Below are 22,100 nucleotides of genomic sequence, written 5' to 3' on the forward strand. Positions count from 1 at the left end.
CACTAGTCCCATTCATTTTCTAATTTCCCTAGTCTGTCTAGAAATTTCTACTATCTCGAACTTCGAATAGAGAGTATAGATCTAAAACTTTGGTGTTCTCTGGCAATGTTTTTTAAATATTTATTTGCTGATAATTTTGTTCATTTCCCTGTATATTATACTTTTGAAATTAAAAGTTTCTCCATTGATTTGCAGTAGGAGTTACAATAGGTGTGAGTTTGGAAAAATGACTTACATGCTAATTAATTGGCATTATTTTAGCTACTCAAGGAATTAGGAAGTTTAGGTTGTCAGATATTTCATTGTTTGACTAGTCACCCCACATTATGTCTCTAGTGGGGCAAAATGGGAATCTGATAGCTGTGGAAATAAGCTGGTGTCTTCTGTGTTTTCTTTATTCTTTTACTTATTCTGTTTTGTTTTGTTTTGCTTTTTGGGTCACACCCTGCAATGCTCAGGGGTTATTCCTGGCTTTGCCCTCAGGAATTACTCCTGGCAGTGCTCGGAGGACCATATGTGAAGCTGGAAATCGAACCCGGATCAGCTGTGTGCAAGGCAAACGCCCTCTCTGCTGTGCTCTCGCTTCAGCTCCTCTTTTACTTACTCTGTTCATTCTTTTCCTACCTATTCAAGTCTCTGAACTGTGTTTCTTCATAGAAATTTCCAAGGAAACTCTATTTCTTCCATTGATGGAAATACATGGAAGGCATACCCTTGGGTTGAGAAACTGTGAGTATATTCTCTCCAAATATGAATATTAAAAAGTAATTGCACCATAAAATCCTCCTTAGTATACAATTTTAAGATCAATACCTCTGATAAAAGGAATTTCCCCCTCACATCCCATAACAACCTCCATTAGTTATAATAGTTTACTTCTTTAAAAATTTTTTGTTTACTGGGCTGGAGCGATAGCACAGCGGGTAGGGCGTTTGCCTTGTATGCGACCAACCCGGGTTTGAATCTCAGCATCCCATATGGTCCCCTGAGCACTGCCAAGGGTAATTCTTGATTGCAGATCCAGGAGTAACCCCTGTGCATTGCCGGGTGTGACCCAAAAAGCAAAAATAAATGAATAAATAAAAAATTTTAGTTTACCAAGCTCTTATTTAAAATGTCTCTTTGTTTTCCATTCTATAACTAATAGAGTTAATTTTATACACACGTATACATATATGTATATATTTTGGTGATGCAGCTGGTTTTTATTGAAACTTACTTTAGAAAGATGTGAGAGGAGAAAAAGAGAAGTACATGTTTTAGAGACAGCCCACACAGATGAACAAACATGATATGTGTTCACATTCTTTTTTATTTTTTGCTTCTTGGGTCACACTTGGCAATGCACAGGGGTTAGTCCTGGCTCTGCACTCAGGAATTACCCTTGGGGGTGCTCGGGGGAGCATATGGGATGCTAGGATTCGAAATTGGATTGGCTGCGTGCAAGGCAAACGCCCTACCTGCTGTTCTATCACTCCAGCCCCATGACTACATTCTTAATTAAAATTTAAAAAATGATTCATAGTGCAAAATTTAATCTTCTGATTTGTTTTGTTCCCTGTAAATATAACATCTGCCACTTGATACTTTCACTTTATTTTGCTTTAGACTTCTTTCCTTTATGGTACATAAAGGTTTACCCCATCCATTTAAACTCCTGTTTAATAGTAATTGTATTGAAAGATGTTTTGATTTTTTAAAATTTGTTTTTGTTTTTGTTTTTTGGGTCACACCCGGCAATGCGCAGGGGTTACTCCTGGCTCTACACACAGGAATTACTCCTGGTGGTGCTCAGGACCATATGGGATGCTGGGAATTGAACCTGGGTCGGCCACGTGCAAGGCAAATGCCCTACCCACTGTGCTATTGCTCCAGCCCCCTTGATTTTTTTTTTTCACATGAATTACTGCAGCTCATGGTCTTGTGAATATGGGCAAATAGGTCTGTTAAATAGATAAATAGATATAGATTTGCTGGGCTGAAGGATATGTAGTTATAAAAATTTAATTGACCTCAAAATAGTTGTGCTAATTTAACAGTTCATGAAAGCATTGATTCTCCATGCCCATCCACCTCTGAGCATTCTTCATTCGGGGGCTGGTCTGATGAATGAATAAAAGGGATCCCATCTGTATTTTAATTTTTCTGGTTATTTTTGAATTTAAATACTTTTACATGTTCACTGAACCTTTGCATTTTTTGAATGGATGGTCCTTTGCCCATTTTTCTGATGTTTATTGCTTTTTTAATTGTGTCAATTGAGACACAAGTGATGTATAGAAAAATATTGACATCCGAAGTAGTAGACTAATCTTTTATGAGTTTTGTATGTCATTAAACTTGAATATGAGTAATAAATGATGTTTAAATTAATGAAAGCATGATAGTCATAGGAATTTGATACTTACTGGCAAGATCGGAAAAGGCTATAATTAATTCATTTTTAAAAATATCTTTTTATTTTAGCTATTTTGATTTACAGTTTTACAGTATTGTCCATAGTAGTGTTTCATGGTTGTTCATGGTTAGGTTTCAATCGTACACTGTTTCAACACCCATCCCTCCACCAGTGTACGTTTCCCAGCACCAGTATCCCTAGGTTCCTCCCATCACCCCCCACCCCCCACACCGTGCCTGCTTTGGACAGGCACTCTTCTTCTCTCTGTCTCTGTCTCTGTCTTTCTCCTTTTGGGTATTGGGGTTGCAATATTGATACTGAAAGGTTATCAGGAATATCCCCTTATCTACCTTAAACACTCAATTCTTGTCCAGCGTGATCACTGGCCTCAATCATTCTTGAGTATTTGTCATATGCACTTTGTGCACGTTTTATTTCCCAGAACAAAAAAAGTTAATGGTGTTAAGTTTCAAAGGGCTTCCTTTACAGATTTAATTTCATTCTTCATGGGGTATCCAGAGTAATGTTTGGAAGAGAGGAGGGAGTGGCAATCCTGAGGTTCTGGTGTCACCCAGAATTTGGATCTGACAGATTTTCTGACCTAGAGAATATGCTTTGAATAAGTTACTTGGTGTGAAGAGTCAATAGCTGTGCTTGTGTGATGGATATCAGTATATGATGGATATAAGTGAGGACAAAACAAAGAGTTTAAACAGAGATCACTATCCCTAAGTTAAATAAGAATTGGGGTCTTTAGAAAGCACCATGATTATGTGTAAGAATTAGTCCTATGTAGTAAATAGTCATAGTTATTTTGCATTTTGGTCCAGAAATAATTTTTCCATTTCTCAGAATCCTCAGTGACAATTCTTTGACTGAATTACATAAGGATTCATTTGAAGGCCTGCTATCCCTCAAGTACTTGTAAGTTAGTTAATCATTCATTTATGAGATTTTAGCTCTGTTGTTTATAAAACAAAGGGTGTGCAAGTTAATCTTTATCATTTCTTCCAGTAATACAATTCTATAGTTTTGTGATTATAGCATTAAAAACCTCTCATGTTATTTCTGGCACTAAATTATATTTGCATTTATGTATATAAATATCTACATGTGCATATATAAAAAAACTTTAGGCTTACTCTTCAAGCCCATGTTCTCCCTGGATCGTGTACTTTGCTTACTTGTCCCCATGTCTCTTTGTTTGCTTTTTTTGGTCTGGAGAAACCCGGGTTATCTTGTGAACAAATTCTTTCTCTTTGCAACCCCCCCACATCTTTCTAAGTTTCATTCAATATAAACTGTCTTGCTTCACAAAAGTTTTTCTTTAAACTTTAATAATAAATGAAAAGTACTTATATTTGCATCACCCATGTAAACTTAACTTAGAGTGCTAATATACCATCTCCTCTGTGTTCGCATAGAGTTCCTTTATGTCCCCATGGATCAAAACCAATGCATGGTCCAGTTTTACATAGCCCATTAACTTAAGAATTGTTTTTGTCAGCTGGGGATATTGCACAAATGTTGAGTGTGATGCTTAGCAACAGGAGGCCCAGGTTGGTTTCCCAGCAGAACGAGGTTCTGGGCTCCCCATTCCCTGACCCCCCAGTAATGTTCCTGAAGCATCCTCTGAGCACTACTAAATAAAAACAAAGAGCTATGCAAATATGTTCCTGTTTTTATTTTTTATTTTTAAATTTTCATGTATGTGTGTATGTATTACTTTTGGATCACACTCAGGGATGCCCAGGGGTTACTCCTGGCTCTAAACTCAGGAATTACTCCTGGCAGTGCTGGGGGGACCATATGAGATGCTGGGGATCAAACCCGGGTCAGCTGCATGCCAGGCAAACACCCCACCCGCTGTACTATCACTCTGGCTTCATTATTTATTTATTTATTTATTTATTAAAATTTTGTGTAGATTTTATTAAAACTTATTTAGAAAGTTGTGAGGGAGAGGAAGTAAGAAGTATGTGTCCAAGAGAGAACACAGGTGAGACAGAGTGGAAATAAACAAGCAAAGAAACAGAAAGAAGCAAGTGAGATAGTCAGGCCCTGAAGAGCAAGCCCTGAGGACTTTCAGAAGGTGTTTTTATTCAATCCTTCCAAAAAGGTTGTCCTTTCCTGGAGTTTTGCATACTAAAAATTAGTCTGGGTGTTGTCACAGGAATGTCTTGCACTGTTGATGTTCTCTTTATAATCTCATGGATTCTTGTGTAATTTCTTTTCTGAGGGGACCAGCCTTTTCTGGGTGGGGCCTTGGATTTTTGCATCCTGGTGGTACCTCAGTTTCTCCTCCAAGAGCTCAGGATTTGCATTTCAAATGATGTGACTCAAGCTCTTGAGCTACTTTGGGGCTAGGGAATGTCTTCTTTAGTTTTAGTATTCCCCCAAAGTACATCTGCCAGCCTGCACCAGTAGGAAAGGGAAAGCAGTCCCAACCTCATCACAGGCATCCTGGGTCCACCGCCTGTCCCTTGCAGGAAAGAATTTCAAGAGGTGCAACAGTGAAGCAGATTGAATGAAACGTGCTTAGGAAGATGTGGGAGGAGAGAAAGGAGGGCGATGTTGGAGAGAGAGCACCGGCTTTTCCAGAGTGCAAGTGAATAAGCCAAGGAACATAGACCCTAGCAAGCGAGACACACGGGAGAGCACAGCTTGAAGAGCAAGCTCAAACTATGCTTGTGTTTATAAAGTTGATGTTTGTGTTTTTCTGTAAAAGAAAAAATATTATAAAAATATGCTCTGCAAAATCTAGAATATTATTATTTTTAAATTTCTGGCCTTTATAGAAAACTTTTAAAAGTTGGCTTAATAAAAATTATTTAAAAAATAAAAATAAACTTGAATTATAGAACAAGAAAATAAAGAACTTTACTTGAATTCCATTAGCCCAGAATTTTAAAAAATATGTGTAGTTTCATCATTGTGATTTGCAATACATTCTTACACCCTATGTCAGCATATTTCTGAATTATCTATAACTTAAATGAAAATTTAAATATGAAATACTTGGCTAAAACAGAGTGATTCTATAGCAGTACTATTAAGAACATGTGAGATTATCACGAGGAGAGTTCTGTTGTAGGAATTGTTGGGCTATTGTCACACAGACATCTTGGACAGAATCTTGTAAAAAGAGAGTAGGAGAAAGGTAGAACACAGGAAAAACACCTCAATGCTCTCAGAATACCAAAAAAGAGAGTAGACACCTAGACCCAGGAGTTGTAAGCCAGGGCTAGCATGCAGAGCTCCCTCGTGCCCACCTGCGCTGGGTCACTCAGGCCTGCAGTAGATCACTTGGAGGGCCTGTTAACCCCCCAACACAGTTCCTGCTCCAGCTGATTTGGAGTAGGTTGATTGGAGAACAGGCATCTTCAATCAGCTCCCAAGTGAGACTGGTGTTTGAGAACTATTTGGAAAGTTAATACATGACGGTGTGCATTGTGGGTCAGAAAAGGAAAGCCTGGGACTGGAATGATAGGACAGGGGTAAGGGGCTTGCTTCTGCACATGGGTGACCCAGGTTTGATCCCCAGCACCATGCAGGGTCCCCTGAGCCCCCCAGAGTGATGTGTGTGCAGTCAGGAGTGATCCCTGAGCAGTGCCAAGGAAGGGAACGAAAGAAAGAACAGAGGCAAGAAGAAGAGGGATGAGCTAGGAGATAGTTATACCCATCTTGGTCATATGTGAAAGAACTTAAGGAGAATTAATAGATATAAAACAGTCAACTGTAATCAAAAAAAAATTCAGCACTCTGAGGATTTTGTTTGTTCCACCCCTGTACAATGAAAGCAGTGAATTAATGGAATATTCAGAAAATATAGAACCAAAAATTGATTTTCTATTATGATAAAAAAGTTTAATTCTAAATTAGTTCAAAGTTCTGTCTGAAAGGAGTAATTTCATTTCACATTATATGAAAAAGGATCATTTTATTAGCCTAGCTAAACAGGAAGGTATATAAACATGAGACTGTTCATTTGAATATTTGAAATGATTATATTAAATATAGTAATTTCACATGGAGGTAAAAAAAATTGAACTCCAAGTAGAATTGAGAACATAAAAATCACCCAATCAATTCTCTGCTCCAAGAAAAGTTTAACTCCAATATTAGAACCAAGTAGTCATACAATTAATTCATGAAGATTTGTGGTTGAGAGAAATGAAAGAAGGTTAGGGGTTCTGGAACATTCAAATCTACTCATTCAATATTATTTTGACTTCTACTAGTTATTTCTAATATTATATATTTGGTAGTTAATTGAAACAATATTTTCCTCTTCCTTTTCCTAGAGATTTATCTTGCAATAAGATACAGTTCATTGAAAGGTGTACATTTGAAGCACTACCATTTTTGCAGCATGTGTAAGTTAAAAATCACTGTCACTGTCACTGTCATCCTGTTCATCATTGATTTGTTCCAGCAGGCCCAGTAACGTCTCCATTATCCTAGCCCTGAGATTTTAGCAGCCTCTCTTTACTTGTCCTTCCTAGTGGCATTGCATTAGAGGCTCTTCAGGATCAGGGGTTTGAGACCCATCATTATTACTGTATTTGGCATATGAATACACCACAGGGAGCTTGCCAGGCTCTCCCCCCATGTGGGCAGTAAACTCTCAGTAGCTTGCCAGGTTCTCCAAGTTACGTGAGTTATGATAACCATGTATAAACTAGCTAAGAGAAAACTACAGCAATTTGTTCTCAACACAATAGTTAGAAAAGTAAACTAGTTTTCAGGAAGTACTGGAAATGCCTAAAGTCTTCTATTCTGTAGATTCTCAAATGTAGGATGAGGCAATATCCCCAATTTCTCCTGAAAAGAGGAATATCCAGGTATGTTTAAAGACTTCATATTCTAGAGCATTCCCTAATTACTTTATTTAAAGAATTAAGTGAAGCTTGGGTGAAGACTCATTAGCCTATGGTGACCTCAGTCGATCCTTATTTGGGATGCTTTGAAAGGTCACTTGACAGAATCAGCTACAGAAGAGCACAGAGATTTAATATAGACTGAGTTACTGTTCCTTGAATGAGGCCTAACAATGCAAATCTTTAATATCACTGTAAACAAGTATTTGAAAAATAATCAGCTAAGCAAGTCTAGTGCACATTTCTTTTACATTTACTTTATTTCTGGGTTCAAATTCAATGCTATTGTAATACAAATTTCTTTTTTATTATTTTCAGAAGACACACTCTCCTTCTACCACAGTAATTATGACTGAGACAGCATTTTACAGCTTACATACACTCCCCCAAATGTCACCACATTTGATTACACTCGTACAGTGAAAGAATGAACAGGGACAGAACTGAAGAAAATTGGACAATATCTATTTTAATATGTGTGCACAAGAAAGCAACGCTTTGTTTGCTAGCAACTTCTTAAGATCTGTTTTATTAGGGGAAATATTTTTATAATTATTTCTAACAAAACTGTTAATAGCAGGGTCAGGAAATCAATTAGCAATAGAGTCCCACTTCCAAAAATAACATGTTTTTTATAAGCACCATAAAGATGATTCCATTCCCTTGTACAACGTTTTTTACTCTTTTCCGAGGCTAAGAAACACTGTTTAATATCACATACAGAAAGGGTTTCATTAGCATCATTGCACAGGCCTCATTGCATCCCTCCCTGCTCCCAACTTCACACACAATCCTAGACTCTAGCTTGGGAGACACATTTTAGCCCAGAGAGAGGCCAGTTGTGCAATGAAATCCAAAATAAAACCTTATGTTTGAGTTACTAAACAGTTCCCCTAACATTGTCAACACAGCGAATTTTAAAAGCTGCAAAGATCTTCACTTAACTAAGTTTGAAAGATTTTTTTCCTTCTTACTCCTAGTAGCTTCAGCTACTAAAACTACAGCAAATCCTTTTTTGCCTGTAAGTAAGTATTAGTATGAGAATTACTAGTCAGAGCAATGTGAACAATAGAACCATGGCCCTCAACCTGGATGATTTTGTGCCCACATGACCCTTGATAGTGCCATGAGGTAGTTTTTATTGTTTTAATTGTCAGATCTATAATGATGCTGTTGGTGCCTAGTGAGCAGAGACCTCCAGATACACTGCTGAATAGCTACAATGCACTGGACAGCCCCCCCATAAGTATCCAGTCCCCATGTGGCAGTAGTGCTGAAGTCATGAATCCCTGTTCTAGAGAACTTCATTAGTGAAGTATTTGTTAAGCATTTGCTATTTTGTGTCATAAACATCAAAGAATAAATCTTAAAGGTCTTTCACAGTGATGTTTAGTGCATGAAATGTGGTTATGTGAATTAGAAGTAATGCCTCCTTCTTCTCCTTCTCCTCCTTCTTCTCCTTCTCCTTCTCCTTCTTCTCCTTCTCCTTCTCCTTCTTCTCCTTCTCCTTCTCCTTCTCCTTCTCCTTCTCCTTCTCCTCCTTCTCCATCTCCTCCTCCTCCTCCTTCTCCTTCTGCATCTCCTTCTTCTCTTTCTCCTCCTCCTTCTGCTCCTCCTCCTTTTTCCTCCATCTCTCCCTCCTCCTCCTCTTCCTCTTTCTTCTTCCTTCTTTCTCTTGTTCTCCTCCTCCTTCTCCATCTTCTCCTCTTCGTCTTCCTCCTCCTTCTCCTTTTGCATCTTCTCCTTCTCCTTCTGCATCTCCTTCTTCTCCTTCTCTTCCCTTTTCTTCTGCTCCTCCTCCTTTTTCCTCTTTCTCTTCTTCCTCCTCCTCCTCTTCCTCTTTCTTCTTCCTTCTTTCTTCTTGTTCCTCCTCCTCCTCCTTCTTCTCCTTCTCCCTCTTCTCCTCCTCCTCCTTCTCTTTCTGCATCTCCTCCTCCTCCTCCTCCTCCTCCTCCTCCTCCTCCTCCTCCTCCTCCGGCTCCTCCTTTATTTCCTCTTCCCCTTCCTCCTCCTCTTCCTCTTTCTTTTTCCTTATTTCTTCTTCTTCTTCCTCTTTCTCTTCCTTCTTCCTTCTTCATCTTCTTCCTTCTTTCACCTTCCTTCTTTCTTCTTTCTTCCTTCTTCGTCCTTCTTCTTCTTCTTCCTTCTTCTTCTTTCTTCTTCTGCTGCTGCTTTTGTCTTCTTTTTTTTCCTGTGTTTTTTCTTTGGTAGGAATCTTGGTTGCAATTTAATCACTGAACTGAGCTTTGGAACGTTTCAGTCCTGGCATGGAATGCAGTTTTTACACAAGATGTAAGTAAAAAAGCAGATAAATATACATAATAACACTGCATCAAAACATCATACAGTTATTATTAACTAACTGGTGCAAGGCCAGTGTGAACTCTATGTCTTGAGATCCAATTCTTTTTGTTCAAACGAAGAAACTAAGGAACAAAGAGGCCAAGAGATTTGCATGATGCCTGGCATGCTTTGCTTTCTCTATTATTGATTATTGGCTCGAGCACTAACAGAAAGGTATCCATTAGCATTGTCTTGTGATTCCCACTGGTATGGCCCTGAACTGTGAATGAGGCTTTGAATTCCCAGTTTAATTCCAACTTTGGTTCCTGTTCATACGCAAAGTTTCTAACCACTTAAATGTATGCAACAAAGAGCCGGGAAGAACTAGGTATAACAGTTTTTACTGGGAGTTGGCTGAGAAGGAGAATTATGGATTCATTCCTAGCTGGTAGCTTCTTTTACATGGGGAAGGAGAAGAGTTCCTGAACATCTGTCTTAGCATATTTCCCTCCCTCATAATCTAGACCATTATTTTGAAGAAAAAATACATATGTATATATATAGACATATATATACATATATATACATATAGATACACACCTCTAAAGTGAATTCACTGTGGTCAGTATAAAGATTTGAGCTGTGGTAAAAGTTGGTAAAAAGCTATGATAAAAACATACCATAGGCTTCACACCTGGCAGTGCTGGGGAGGGATCCAGGATCACTCCTGGCAAAACTGGCATCACACTGGCCAGCTGAGCTAGAAGGCGGCCATGGGAGGCACCTGGAGTTCTGTGGTGTGGTGGGATCAAACTCTGGGCTTATACATGGCAGACATGTGCTCCATCTCTGAAACTATCTCTGTGACCCCAAAAGTGTTTGTGTTACATCAGAGTGAGTGAAAAACATTCATCAAACATACATTGTTCTTGCCTAATTTCATTGTACTTACTTTTCTGATTATTCATGTGTAAGAAGCGTGTGGTTTTATACCACTTGGGTGAAAAGTTCCCTCTGATTTCTCTCTGATTTGATGTGACACAAGCAGATCAAAATTCAGAGGCTTAAAGGAAATTCTGTACTCAAGCGGAAGGTCCTCCTTTCAGTCTGACTTTGAAAAGAGTCTTCACCTGCTTGTGTTTCAGAAATCCAGTTTTATACCATTCCTGCAGATTAGATGAAGGAAGGGCAGGAAAGCAGCTCGGTGATTCTGCATGGGTATAAACCTGAGTCGATCCTCCGGCAGACAGATTAGATGGGGCGGGTAAGGGTTGGAGTGTGTCTGGGCCGGGGTCACAGTTCCTGCAGGTGCCCACCTGTAGCAGCTCCCCTTCACCTCCTTAATTTACTGACAATGGCAAAAAGAACCCTGAAGACCAGTTTAGTAAGGAGCAGGCTTAGAGATTATTGTCACCTCAGTGCCTCTAATGCCACATTTTTACTAAGCATTATATTATACCAAGCACCGTAAGAACCTCAGTTTTGGTATAGTTTTGTAGGAGACAGCGGGGGCGGGGTGGAATGGCATCATACTTTATAAAAATTAAGACATTCAAGAACATTCACAGAGTGCCATTTCTTCTGAGTGTCAAGCCTAACTATATGGAAGAATAGAGCAGGGTGTTTGTCACCAAGAACCTTGAGTACTGGAAGAAAGAAGACAGATGCTGGTGGGAAAACATGAGAGCCCTACTGCTAGTGCAGACAGCAGGGTAACAAGATAGTGGGGCGACACTGGAGATAATGGTGGGTGGTGTACTGAGAAGGACTCATCATGAATGAGGTTGAGGAGACAGCTCAGAGAGCTGGAGCCTGAGCTTTGCATTGCCAGCAGTCACTCCCATTCACACCTCCAAATGTGGTCCCCAAACAATGAGAAGAAAACCCAACAAATTTATAATGGAGAAGGTGACGATTTATTTGAATTGCATATATTGAAATTTTACTCTCAAATGAGAGAAAAAGGTAATGAAAGAATCATAGATACCTGGAAAGAAATGATCATCCCTGTCATGTGATTTAAATAGAACTAGCTCCTAAGAGTAATTCAGTCACCTCAACAGATTGTCATGGAGTCTGGGGAGATAGCGCACTCTGTAGGTGCTGGAGCCCCAGGGTTAAGCCCCTGCACGACATGGTTCCCCAGCACTCATGGAGTGCCCAAGTATGGCACTACCCACCCCAGCAACGAAAGTGTGGGAGCCCAAATGTGCTGGGGGATGGGCTCCTTTCTTTGGGGCCCAATCTTTCTAAATGACCTAGCTCATTCCTTTCAGGTACAAGTTGCCTGCGTGATCAAAACTCTGTGTCTGGAGCACAAGTACAGTGGGTGCATGACTTGCCTTGCACATGGCTGATCTGGGTTCAAGTCTCAGCACCCACATGCTCTCCCTGAGCACAACCAGGAGTAATCCCTGAGCACCCTGCTATGTGTGGCTGAAAAACAAGGGAAAATAATGTTACATCTTTTTCCAAAGGCAAGGGATTCACTTAGCTCATTTTATTACCTATCTGACAAATGACTGGGTTGATTAGAGGCTGGGTTGATCATAATTTACTCCCTGCATTAAATATATCTGGGGAAAGGTCGAGGTGAGAGCCAGAAGAGCTCAGTCAGCTGAGGGCATGCCAGGTGTAACCCAAACCTAAGCACAAACAAAACAAAATGGCCCAGCTGAGGTGAATTGATAAGGAATTAAAGGAAGCTGAACTCCAAACCTCACTTGCAGGATCTCGGGGAAGATCCCAGCGATTTTTATATTCATAACTTTGCATTTCATTTATTTTGTTAAACAGGATTTTAATAAACTAGATGAAATTTAGGGTCCACAAAAGCTTGATTCTTCCTGGGTTCCAGGTAATTATCACTCAGTGAGTTTTTTGAATGAAGCATCTATAATATTAATAAACACTGAATGGTGAACACATTATCAGTTGAATGAGTAACAGGTCACCTACAATATGCCATAATTATTTGCAAATGTAAATTAATAAATTTTCCATAAATTGCCAAAATATTAGTAAGATGCCATTGTTTTTGAAAGGGAGCTAATCACATCTCTTACAGATGAAATCAGGAATGACATATGTTATGGAAATCCAACAGCATTTGCTAATCCTAAACGTTCAGTATCTTTTTGTTTCCTTTTTGTTTTGGGGCCACACCGCCATGCTCAGGGGTTGTTCCTGGCTCTCCTCTCAGGAATTACATATGGGATGGGGGATCAAACACGGGTCAGCCGTGTGTAAGGCAAACACCCTACCTGCTGTACGATTGCTCCAGCCCCAAGCATCTTTTTTTTCCCTTATGACTTTCAAGTGTTTCTTTGTTCACCTACACAGGTCTACACTGATGGCTTGTTTAAAAAATTCTTTTAGTCTTCTCATCAGTTCTAAGGTTACAAGTTCCATGATTGTAGCAACTGCAGACTTGACAAAGTAGAAAGGCGATGCCTTACTCAGACAGAGCAGTGGACACTCTGGCTTGTTTGTGGAACATCAGTGTTTTGCCAAGACATAAGTACTAAGAGAGAACAAAGGAAACCCAAACCTTGTTCCTACTGACCGCTTGACCCCACTGTGGAGATTGTCAGTGAGGTGGGGAGCTGCACTGTGAAGGCAGACGGAGCTGTGGTCACAGCGAAGCCCTCACGCTCTCCCAGCCACATAGCATAATGGCCTGTCTTTAGATGAGTGTCCACACGAGAGCTTACTCTAAGGCATTGTTATCACTTTGGGGTATGTACTGAAATCCTGGCAGCAGCTTCTTATCGTTCAAAAGCTTCTACCTTAAAGAGGAAGACTGCTGAGGACCTTGGAATGGTTTAGGGGTGACTGGATTCTTTGTAATAATTTGGGAAGTTGAGGAGTTGGTCACATTCAGCAACTACTCTGGTCTCCCAAGTGCGTCTTTTCCTTCCCATCTTTATAAGGGGATATTCTCTGTTTCAACTTAGTAGTGCTGCCAGAGCACTGTAGGGGTCACACCTGAGCACCACCCAGATTTGGTTCAGCTCCCCGCTGCCCCCATACCTCCAATTGGGTTTTACCTTTCTTCCTCATCTTTTTTGTTGCGAGATATCTGAGGGTGATACACACCCCTGGCTGTGATGCTCCCATATTCAGTTGCGGTGCTCACCAGAAATCCTACATCAGAGCCAGGCGCTTGCCCCCTGAGCTGATGGTTGCTGCAGGCCTCCATCCTTTCGGGAAGGGTGTGTGTGTGTATGGGGGGATCTCACACACGACCACCAGGGGTTGCTCTTCTACTCGTGTTACTCATGTATAAGAATCTTCTAAGAGCTGTGCTCACACCTGTGCTTGTCAGAGGCGCCACTTCTCAGCGTGATTCTTGCTCATCGTTTCTCTTTTATATCAGAGAGCAGCAAAGACCTTCCTTGCCTGAATTTCGAGGTGGATTCATGTGTCTCTTGGGGTCTTGCTTTTCCTGAGACTGAACTCCACCCGTGCCCACTGGCAGAGAGCCATCTGCTCAGCCACAGTGGCCTGGGCTGGAAGCCACTACAGGGTCTGTGGTCCCTAGCAAGAGGACAGTGTGGCTCTGTCACAAACTAAGTATCCATGTTCGTTCAGATAACCTGGGGGATTGGGAGACAGACATGAAGTCCACTGTGTGCACATCTCTTAAAAAAAATACTTAAAGAACATGATTTACAAAGTTATTGAGAGTTGGGTTTTTTTTAATTGAATCACTGTGAGCTACAGTTACAGAGCTTTCATATTTGAGTTTCAGTTACACAATGATCAAACATCCATCCCGCCACCAGTGCACATTTTTCACCATCAATATCCCCAGTATCTCCCCCATACAAATCCCAACCCTCCTCATACCTCTATGGCAGACAATTTTCTCTATACTCTCTCTCTACTTTAGGACATTATGATTTGCAATATAGATACTGAGAGACCATCACATTTGATTTTTTATCTACTTTCCGTACACATCGCCCATCCCGAATGATCTCTCCAACCATCATTGACGTAGTGATCCCTTCTCTATTCCAGCTGCCTCCTCCCCAGCTCATGTGGCAGGCTTCCAACTATGGAGCAATATTCCTGGCCCTTGTCTCTGCTGTCCTTGGGTGTCAGTCTCATATTATGTTATTTTATATTCCACAAATGAGTGCAGCATTCTATGTCTGTCCCCTTCTTTCTGTTTCTGACTCATTTCATTTAGCATGATACTCTCCATGACCATCCACTTACAAGCAAAAAAAAATTTTTTTTTTTTGCTTTTTGGGTCACAACCGGCGATGCTTAGGGGTCACTCCTGGTTCTGCACTTAGGAATTTCCCCTGGTGGTGCTCAGGGGACCATATGGGATGCTGGAAATTGAACCCAGCTTGCGGCATGCAAGGCCAAAGGCATGCAAGGCAAACGCCCTACCCGCTGTGTATAGCTCCAGCCCTAAAAAGCAAATTTGATGACGTCTTCTTTCCTAACAGCTACATAGTATTCCATTGTGTAGGTGTACCAAGGTTTTCTTAACCAGTCGTCTGTTCTTGGGCACTTCGGTAGTTTCCAGATTCTTGCTATTGTGGATAATGCTGCAATGAACATACAGGTGCAGATGTAATTTCTACTGTGCTTTTTTGTACTCTTGGAATATATTCCCAGAAGCGGTATTGTGGGGTCATATGGAAGCTCTATTTCTAGTTTTTTAAGGAATGCCCATATTGTTTTCCAAAAAGGGTGGATAAGTTGGCATTTCCAACATGTTGTTGGGTTTTAGGTATACAATATTTTGACCCCAACCCCACCATCAGTGTTCCTACACCCAATCTGCAATCTTGACAGGCACATTTCAAGGTCAGTGGTTGTAGGGTTTTTTGCGGGGGTGGGGGATCGGGGAAGCACACACAATGGTGCTCAGGGATTACTCCTGGCTCTGCACTCCAGAATCACTCCTCACAGGCTCAGGAGACCATATGGGTTGCTGGAGACTGAACCCAGGTCAGCCGTGTGCAGGGCAAGCGCCTTACCTGTTGGGCTGTTGCTCTGTCCCAGTGGTGGTTGTTTAAGTCTCATATTTTAAGTGTTGAGCCTGTGCTTTGAGTAGAGAGCTATACCACTTTCCCATATCATTGGTAAAATAAAGCCCTGGCCCTTGTCCCGCCCTTTATTTTCTACCGCCTGTTGATTTCTTTGCTTCTCTGTCATTCTCCTTCCTGTACTCTGGGCTCAAGACTGATGTAGGCATCCCCTTCTACTGCATTGCATTTCCTCATCCAATTATTCTATCTACCACAGAGAAGTGAGATCAACCTGTATGTGTCCTCATCTGACTTCACTCAATATGATATCCTCCAGTTCCAACCAGGTTGCAGCAAATTACATGATTTCATCATTTCTTGCAGCTACATAGTATTTCATTGCATATCTATTCCACATCTTCACAAAACAGTCACCTGTCGTTGGACACCTACGTTGATTCCGTATCTTAGCTATTGCACTGAGTGCTGCGATGAATGTGTGTTCATGTGTCCTTTTGAATGTTTTTCTAACCTGGGGTAACATACTCAACAGTGTTTCCACAACCTTTTACTGGTGTTGCTTGCCAGGGATTGGGCCTCTTTTCTTGTGATGTTAACGTCCTCCTGACTGACTGCAGTGCAACTGGAAATCAGTTGCCGGGGATGAGGAATGGCAGAGCTGCAAGACAGACCCCAGAGCTGCCAGGAATCTCATTCAGCCAATGTGGTGACACGGGGGATCGAATTCGAGACTGCATGCTTGCAGTGAGGGGGTCAAGCCGGAGTCCCCAGATAAGATCTATTTCAAAAGGTCATTGAAAGTAATATTGCCTGGGGTCAGAGAGATGGTACAGTTGGCAGGGCACTTGCCTTGCATATCACTGACCCATGTGTAATCCCCAGCACTGAATGTTCTCCCTATAGAGCACCACCAGGGCTGACCCCTCTGTGCACAGCCAGGAGTCAGCCCTAAGCACAGCTGGGTGTGGCCGATTAACCAAAAGAAAGGGAAGGGAAAGAGATCAGTCTTTTTTATTGTTTTTGGATTATACCCTGCAGTGCTCATGGGGTGCTGGTCCTTGAGGGGGTGCTTGAGGGGGGCCATGTAGTGCCTTGAACCTGCCCCACCCCTCCCCCTCGGCAAGGCATTTACCCCAGCCCTTCTTTGTTTGCTTGTTTGAACCCTATTTTTGTTGTTATTTATTTATCTACCTATTTATTTATTTATTTATTTACTTTCTGGGTCATACCCAGCAGTGCTCAGGGGTTCCTCCAGGCTCTGCACTCAGGAATCACTCCTGGCAGTGCTGAGGAACCATATGGGATGCTGAGAATCGAACCTGGATTGGCTGCATGCAAGGCAAACCTGCTGTGCTGTTGTTCCAGCCCCTTCGTTTATTTTAAAATAGGATTCTCCAATAATGTCCAAAGGACCTAGGCACCGATTATGGTGGTGCTCACGGATCTGATGATACCAGGAGTCAAACTCAGCACCTCAGAAATGCCAGGCATCTGCTTTGCCACTTTGAGCAAACTCCTCAACTCAGTCATGGTCTCTAAGACTGATAGAAACTGTTGCTCCTTTATTTATGGGGCTGGGGATAGACCCTCAGACTTTATATCTGCAAGACAAGTGTTTTACTTCTGAGCCTTACTTCTTAGTCCTTTTGCCATAGTTGATTCCATAAAGCATAGAAATAAGTTCATGAATGTATAAGAGGCAATGGAAGAACTAGGCATGCACATACATTTATCTATAAAATGCAGAATGAAGTCAGCCAGAGAAAGAACTGACATGCAGAGCAGGTGTTCAGGTGCCCTTTCCAATTTTTGACTGAATACTCACTTCTTTTGTATAGACATGTTTTCATTTTTTGTGGGCACATACCCAGGTATTAAATTGCTGAGTCTTTGGTAACTATGGCTAACTTTTTTGAGGAACCATCAAGCTTTCCTGCAGTGCCTCTTTTTATATTTTTACCAGCAGTGCATAAGGATTTCAATTTCTCCATCACCCTGGTTGCACTTACTATCTGTTTTTAGCCATCTTACTGAGTATAAAGTAGTATCTAATTGTGACTTGGATATGTGTTTTGATAATGGCAAGATATTAACTATCTTCTATTTAAAAAAATTTTTAATGACTCACCGTGGGATATAGTTACAGACTTACAAACTTTCGTGCTTACGTTTCGGTCATACAATGATCGAGTAACCATCGCTTCACCAATGCCTATTCTCCACCACCGATGATCTCAGTATCTCTCCCACCACTCCCAACCCATCCCCACTACACCCCCCTGTCTCTGTGACAGGGCATTCCCTTTTGCTCTCTCTCTCCTTATGAGTGTTGTGGACTCTCAATAGAGGTATTGAATTGCTATCATTTGGTTTGAAGTCTACTTTTAGCATGCATCTCCTATCCCGAGCGGGCCCTCCAAGCACCCCATAGTTGGTGTTCCCTTTTCTATCTGAGCTGCCTTTCCCCACTACATGTGAGGCCAGCTTCCAAGCCATGGAACAGTCCTCATGGTATTCATCTCTACTATTCTTGGGTGTAAGTCTCCCATTCTGTTTCTATATATTTCACAAATGAGTGCAATCTTTCTGTGTCTGTTCCTTTCTTTCTGACTCATTTCACTTAGCATGATGCTCTCCATGTAGATCCACATACATGCAAATTGTATGACTTTATCCTTTCTAACAGCTGCATACTATTCCATTGTGTAGATGTACAAAATTTTGTTAACCAGTCATCTGTTCTTGGGCACTTGGGTTTTTTCCAAATTCTGGCTATTGTAAACAGTGCTGCAATGAACATACAAGTGTAGATGTCATTTCTTCTATGCTTTTTGTATCTCCGTGATATATTCCCAGAAGTGGTATTGTTGGATCAAATGGGAGCTCAATTTCTACTTTTTGAGGATCATCCTTAGTGTTTTCCAAAAGGGTTGGGCCAGTCGGCATTCTCACCAGCAGTGAAGGAGAGTCCCATTCTTGCCATACCCGCGCCAACACCAGTTGCTTTTGTTCTTTTGGACGTGGGCAAGTCTCTGTGGTGTGAGATGATATCTCATTGTTGTTTTAATCTGCATCTCCCTGATGATTAATAATAAAGAGCATTTTTTCATGTGCCCTTTGGCCCTTTGGATTTCTTCTTTGAGAAAGTTTCTGTTCATTTCTTCACCCCATTTTCTTATGGGGGTTGGGTGTTTTCTTCTTGTAGAGTCCAACAAGTACCTTGAATATCCTTGATATCAATTCCTTATCAGATGGGCATTGGGTGAATATCCTTTCTCACTCTGTAGATTGTCTTTGTATTCTGGTCACTGTATGTTTTGAGGTGTAGAATCTTCTTAGTTTAAGACAGTTCCATTTGTTTATTTCCATTTCCACTTGCTTGGTCAGTGGGGTGTCATCTTTGAAGATACCTTTAGCTACAATGTCATGGAGGGCTTTGCCAACCTTGTCTTCAATGTACCTAATGAATTCTGGTCTGATGTTGAGGTCTTTAATCCATTTTGATCTGACTTTTGTGGCTGGTGTTAGGTAGAGGTCTGAGCCCAATGTTTTGCACATTGCTGTCCAGTTTTGCCAGCATTATTTGTTAAAGAGGCTTTCCTTGCTCCACTTCACATTTCTTGTTCCCTTATTAAAGATTAAATGATCGTATATTTGAGGGTGTGCATCAGGATATTTGACCCTATTCCATTGATCTGCAGCTCTGCCTTTGTTCCAGTACCATGCTGTTTTAGTTATAACTGCATTGTAGTAGAGTTTGAGGTTGGGGAAGCTGATGCCTCCCATCTTCTTTTTCCTAAGAATTCCTGTAGCTATTTTAGGGGATTTATTGTTCCATATGAATTTCAGGAGTGTGTGTGATCCATTTCTTTGAAGAATTTCATAGGTATTCTTATGAGGATCTCATTGAATGTGTACAGGGCTTTGGGCGAGTATTCCCATTTTGACAATGTTAATTCTCCCAATCCATGAGCAGGGGATATGTGTCCATTTCCTCGTGTCTTCTTTCATTTCATGAAGTAGCGTTTTGTAATTTTCTTTGTACAGGTCCCTTACCTCCTTAGTTAAGCTGATTCTGAGGTACTTGATTTTCTGAGGTATGACTGTAAACGGGATTGCTTTTTTTATGCCACTTTCCTCTCTCTCATTGTTCGCATAGCCTGCAACTTTACTATACAAGTCAATAGTTTCTAGGAGTTTCTTGGTAGAGGCTTTAGGTTTCTCTAAATATAGTATCATATCATCTGCAAATAGTGAGAACTTGATTTCTTCCTTTCCTATCTGGATGCCCTTAATATCTTTTTCTTGCCTAATCGCTATTGCAAGTACTTTCAGTACTATATTGAACAGAAGTGTTGAGAGTGGGCATCCTTGTCTTGTCCCTGACCTTAGGGGGAAGGCTCTTAGCTTTTCCCCATTGAGGATAATGCTTGCCATTGGCTTGTGGTAGATAGCTTTGACTATATTGAAGAAAGTTTTTTTAAAACCCATTTTGGTGAGAGTTTTCATCATAAACGAGTGCTGGATCTTGTCATATGCTTTCTCTGCATCTATTGATATGCTCATATGGTTTTATCTTTTCTTTTGTTAATACGATGAATTATGTTGATTGATTTTTGTGTGAAACAACCCTTGCATCACCAGGATGAATCCCACTTGGTCGTGGCCTATGATCTTTTTTGATAATTTGTTGGATTCTATTTGCTAATATTTTGTTGAGGAAGACATAGAAGAGAGAGGGCTAACAGATCTATACAAGGCATTCCATCCCCAAAAGAAAGGATACCCATTCTTTTCCAGTGCACAGGGAACATTCTCCAAAATAGACCACGTGCTGGGCCACAAAACGTACCTCAATAGAATCAGGAAGGTAAAAATTGTATCAAATATCTTTTCAGACCATGATGCACTGAACATAGAAGTCAATCACTCACAGATGCGGAGAACTAAATCAAACACCTGGAAATTAAATAATTCAGTGTTGAACAACAAGTGGGTCAGGAAGGAAATCAAAGAAGAAATCAAAAGATAACTGGAAACAAATGATAATGAAGACAAGAGTTACCAGAACCTATGGGATGCAGCGAAAGCCATATTAAGGGGAAAATTTATAGCGCTGTATGCATTTCTCAGGAAAGAAGAAAAGGCCTACATAAATAATTGACTTCACACCTCAAGATCTTAGAAAAGGACCAATAAAAAGATCCCAAAACAGGCAGAAGGAAAATATAGCAAAACTTAGAGCAGAGGGGCTGGAGCGATAGCACAGCGGGTAGGGTGTTTGCCTTGCACGCGGCCGACCCAGGTCCTATTCCCAGCATCCCATATGGTCCCCTGAGCACCGCCAGGGGTGATTCCTGAGTGCAGAGCCAGGAGTAACCCCTGTGCATTGCCAGGTGTGACCCAAAAAGCGAAAAAAAAAGTTAGAGCAGAAATTAACAACATGGAAACCCAAAAAACAATTCAAAAGATAATGAAACCAAGAGCTGGTTCTTTGAGAAAATAAAGAACATTGACAAACCACTAGCAAGACTCACAAAGAGAGAGAGAGAGAGAGAGAGAGAGAGAGAGAGAGAGAGAGAGAGAGACCCAAATAAACCGAATCAGAAATGAAAACGAGGATATCAAAACAGAAACCAAAGAAATTCAAGAGATCATCAGAGACTACTTTGAAAGGCTATATGCCATGAAACATGAGAACTTTGAAAAAATGAACAAATTCCTGGATTCCTGTATTCTCCCAAGACTGAACCAAGAAGATGTGGAATACCTGAATAGACCTATCACTATCAAGAAAATTGAAACTGTAATCAAAAGTCTTCCCCCAAACAAAAGTTCAGGTCCAGATGGATTCACTAGCAAATTATTTCAAACCTTTAAAGAGGACCTACTGTCAGTTCTTTTCAAGATTTCCCAGGAAATTGGAGAAGCAGACATTCTCCCAAACAGTTTCTATGAGACCCATATTTCCCTAATACCAAAAGCAAAGACACCACAAAAAAAGAAAACTACAGGCCAATATCCCTGGTGAATATGGAGATACATTAACTATCTCCTCATGCTTATTATAGATATTTTAAAATCCTCTTTGGGAGCTGAGTGATAGTACAACGGGTAGGGCGCTTGCCTTGCATGTGGACAATCTTTTTGTCCTCAGTACCACAGATGGTCCTTTAGCACCTCCAGGAGAGACCCTTGAACAGAGCCTGGAATAAGCCCTAAACACTGCTGGATGTATCCATGAGCTCCAAAATAATAATAATAATAATGATGATGATGATGATGATGATGATGATGATAATGATGATGATGATGATATTAAAGCTGGGATTTGTACAAAGATGATACTAAAAACACAGCTCAGTTTGATGAATGCTATCAGTAATAGGGTTCTGGTCAGGACGCGTCTTTCCATTTATTTCCATCTTTAATGTCTCCCAGGTATTTTTAAATTTACGTGTGGTTTTGGGGGTTTGGGGACCACACCCAGCAGCATGCAGGGCCATTCCTGGCTCTCTGTACTCA

The 22,100-nt window shown here is 40.8% G+C and overlaps 1 protein-coding gene across 1 annotated transcript in view; it reads left to right on the forward strand.

Annotated features, from left to right (window-relative positions):
* The window catches only part of LOC129406573 (leucine-rich repeat-containing protein 37A2-like), a 49,176-nt gene that overhangs the window by 1,433 nt on the left and 25,643 nt on the right, over positions 1 to 22,100 (forward strand). Inside the window, exons 2-5 of the mRNA XM_055144741.1 lie at positions 658 to 729; positions 3,251 to 3,322; positions 6,703 to 6,774; positions 9,490 to 9,570. Coding sequence (XP_055000716.1) covers positions 658 to 729; positions 3,251 to 3,322; positions 6,703 to 6,774; positions 9,490 to 9,570 — 297 coding nt within the window. The remainder of the gene's footprint in view (positions 1 to 657; positions 730 to 3,250; positions 3,323 to 6,702; positions 6,775 to 9,489; positions 9,571 to 22,100) is intronic.

Source organism: Sorex araneus, chromosome 7 (genome assembly GCF_027595985.1).
Source record: "Sorex araneus isolate mSorAra2 chromosome 7, mSorAra2.pri, whole genome shotgun sequence".
NCBI classification, from domain to species: Eukaryota; Metazoa; Chordata; class Mammalia; order Eulipotyphla; family Soricidae; genus Sorex; species Sorex araneus.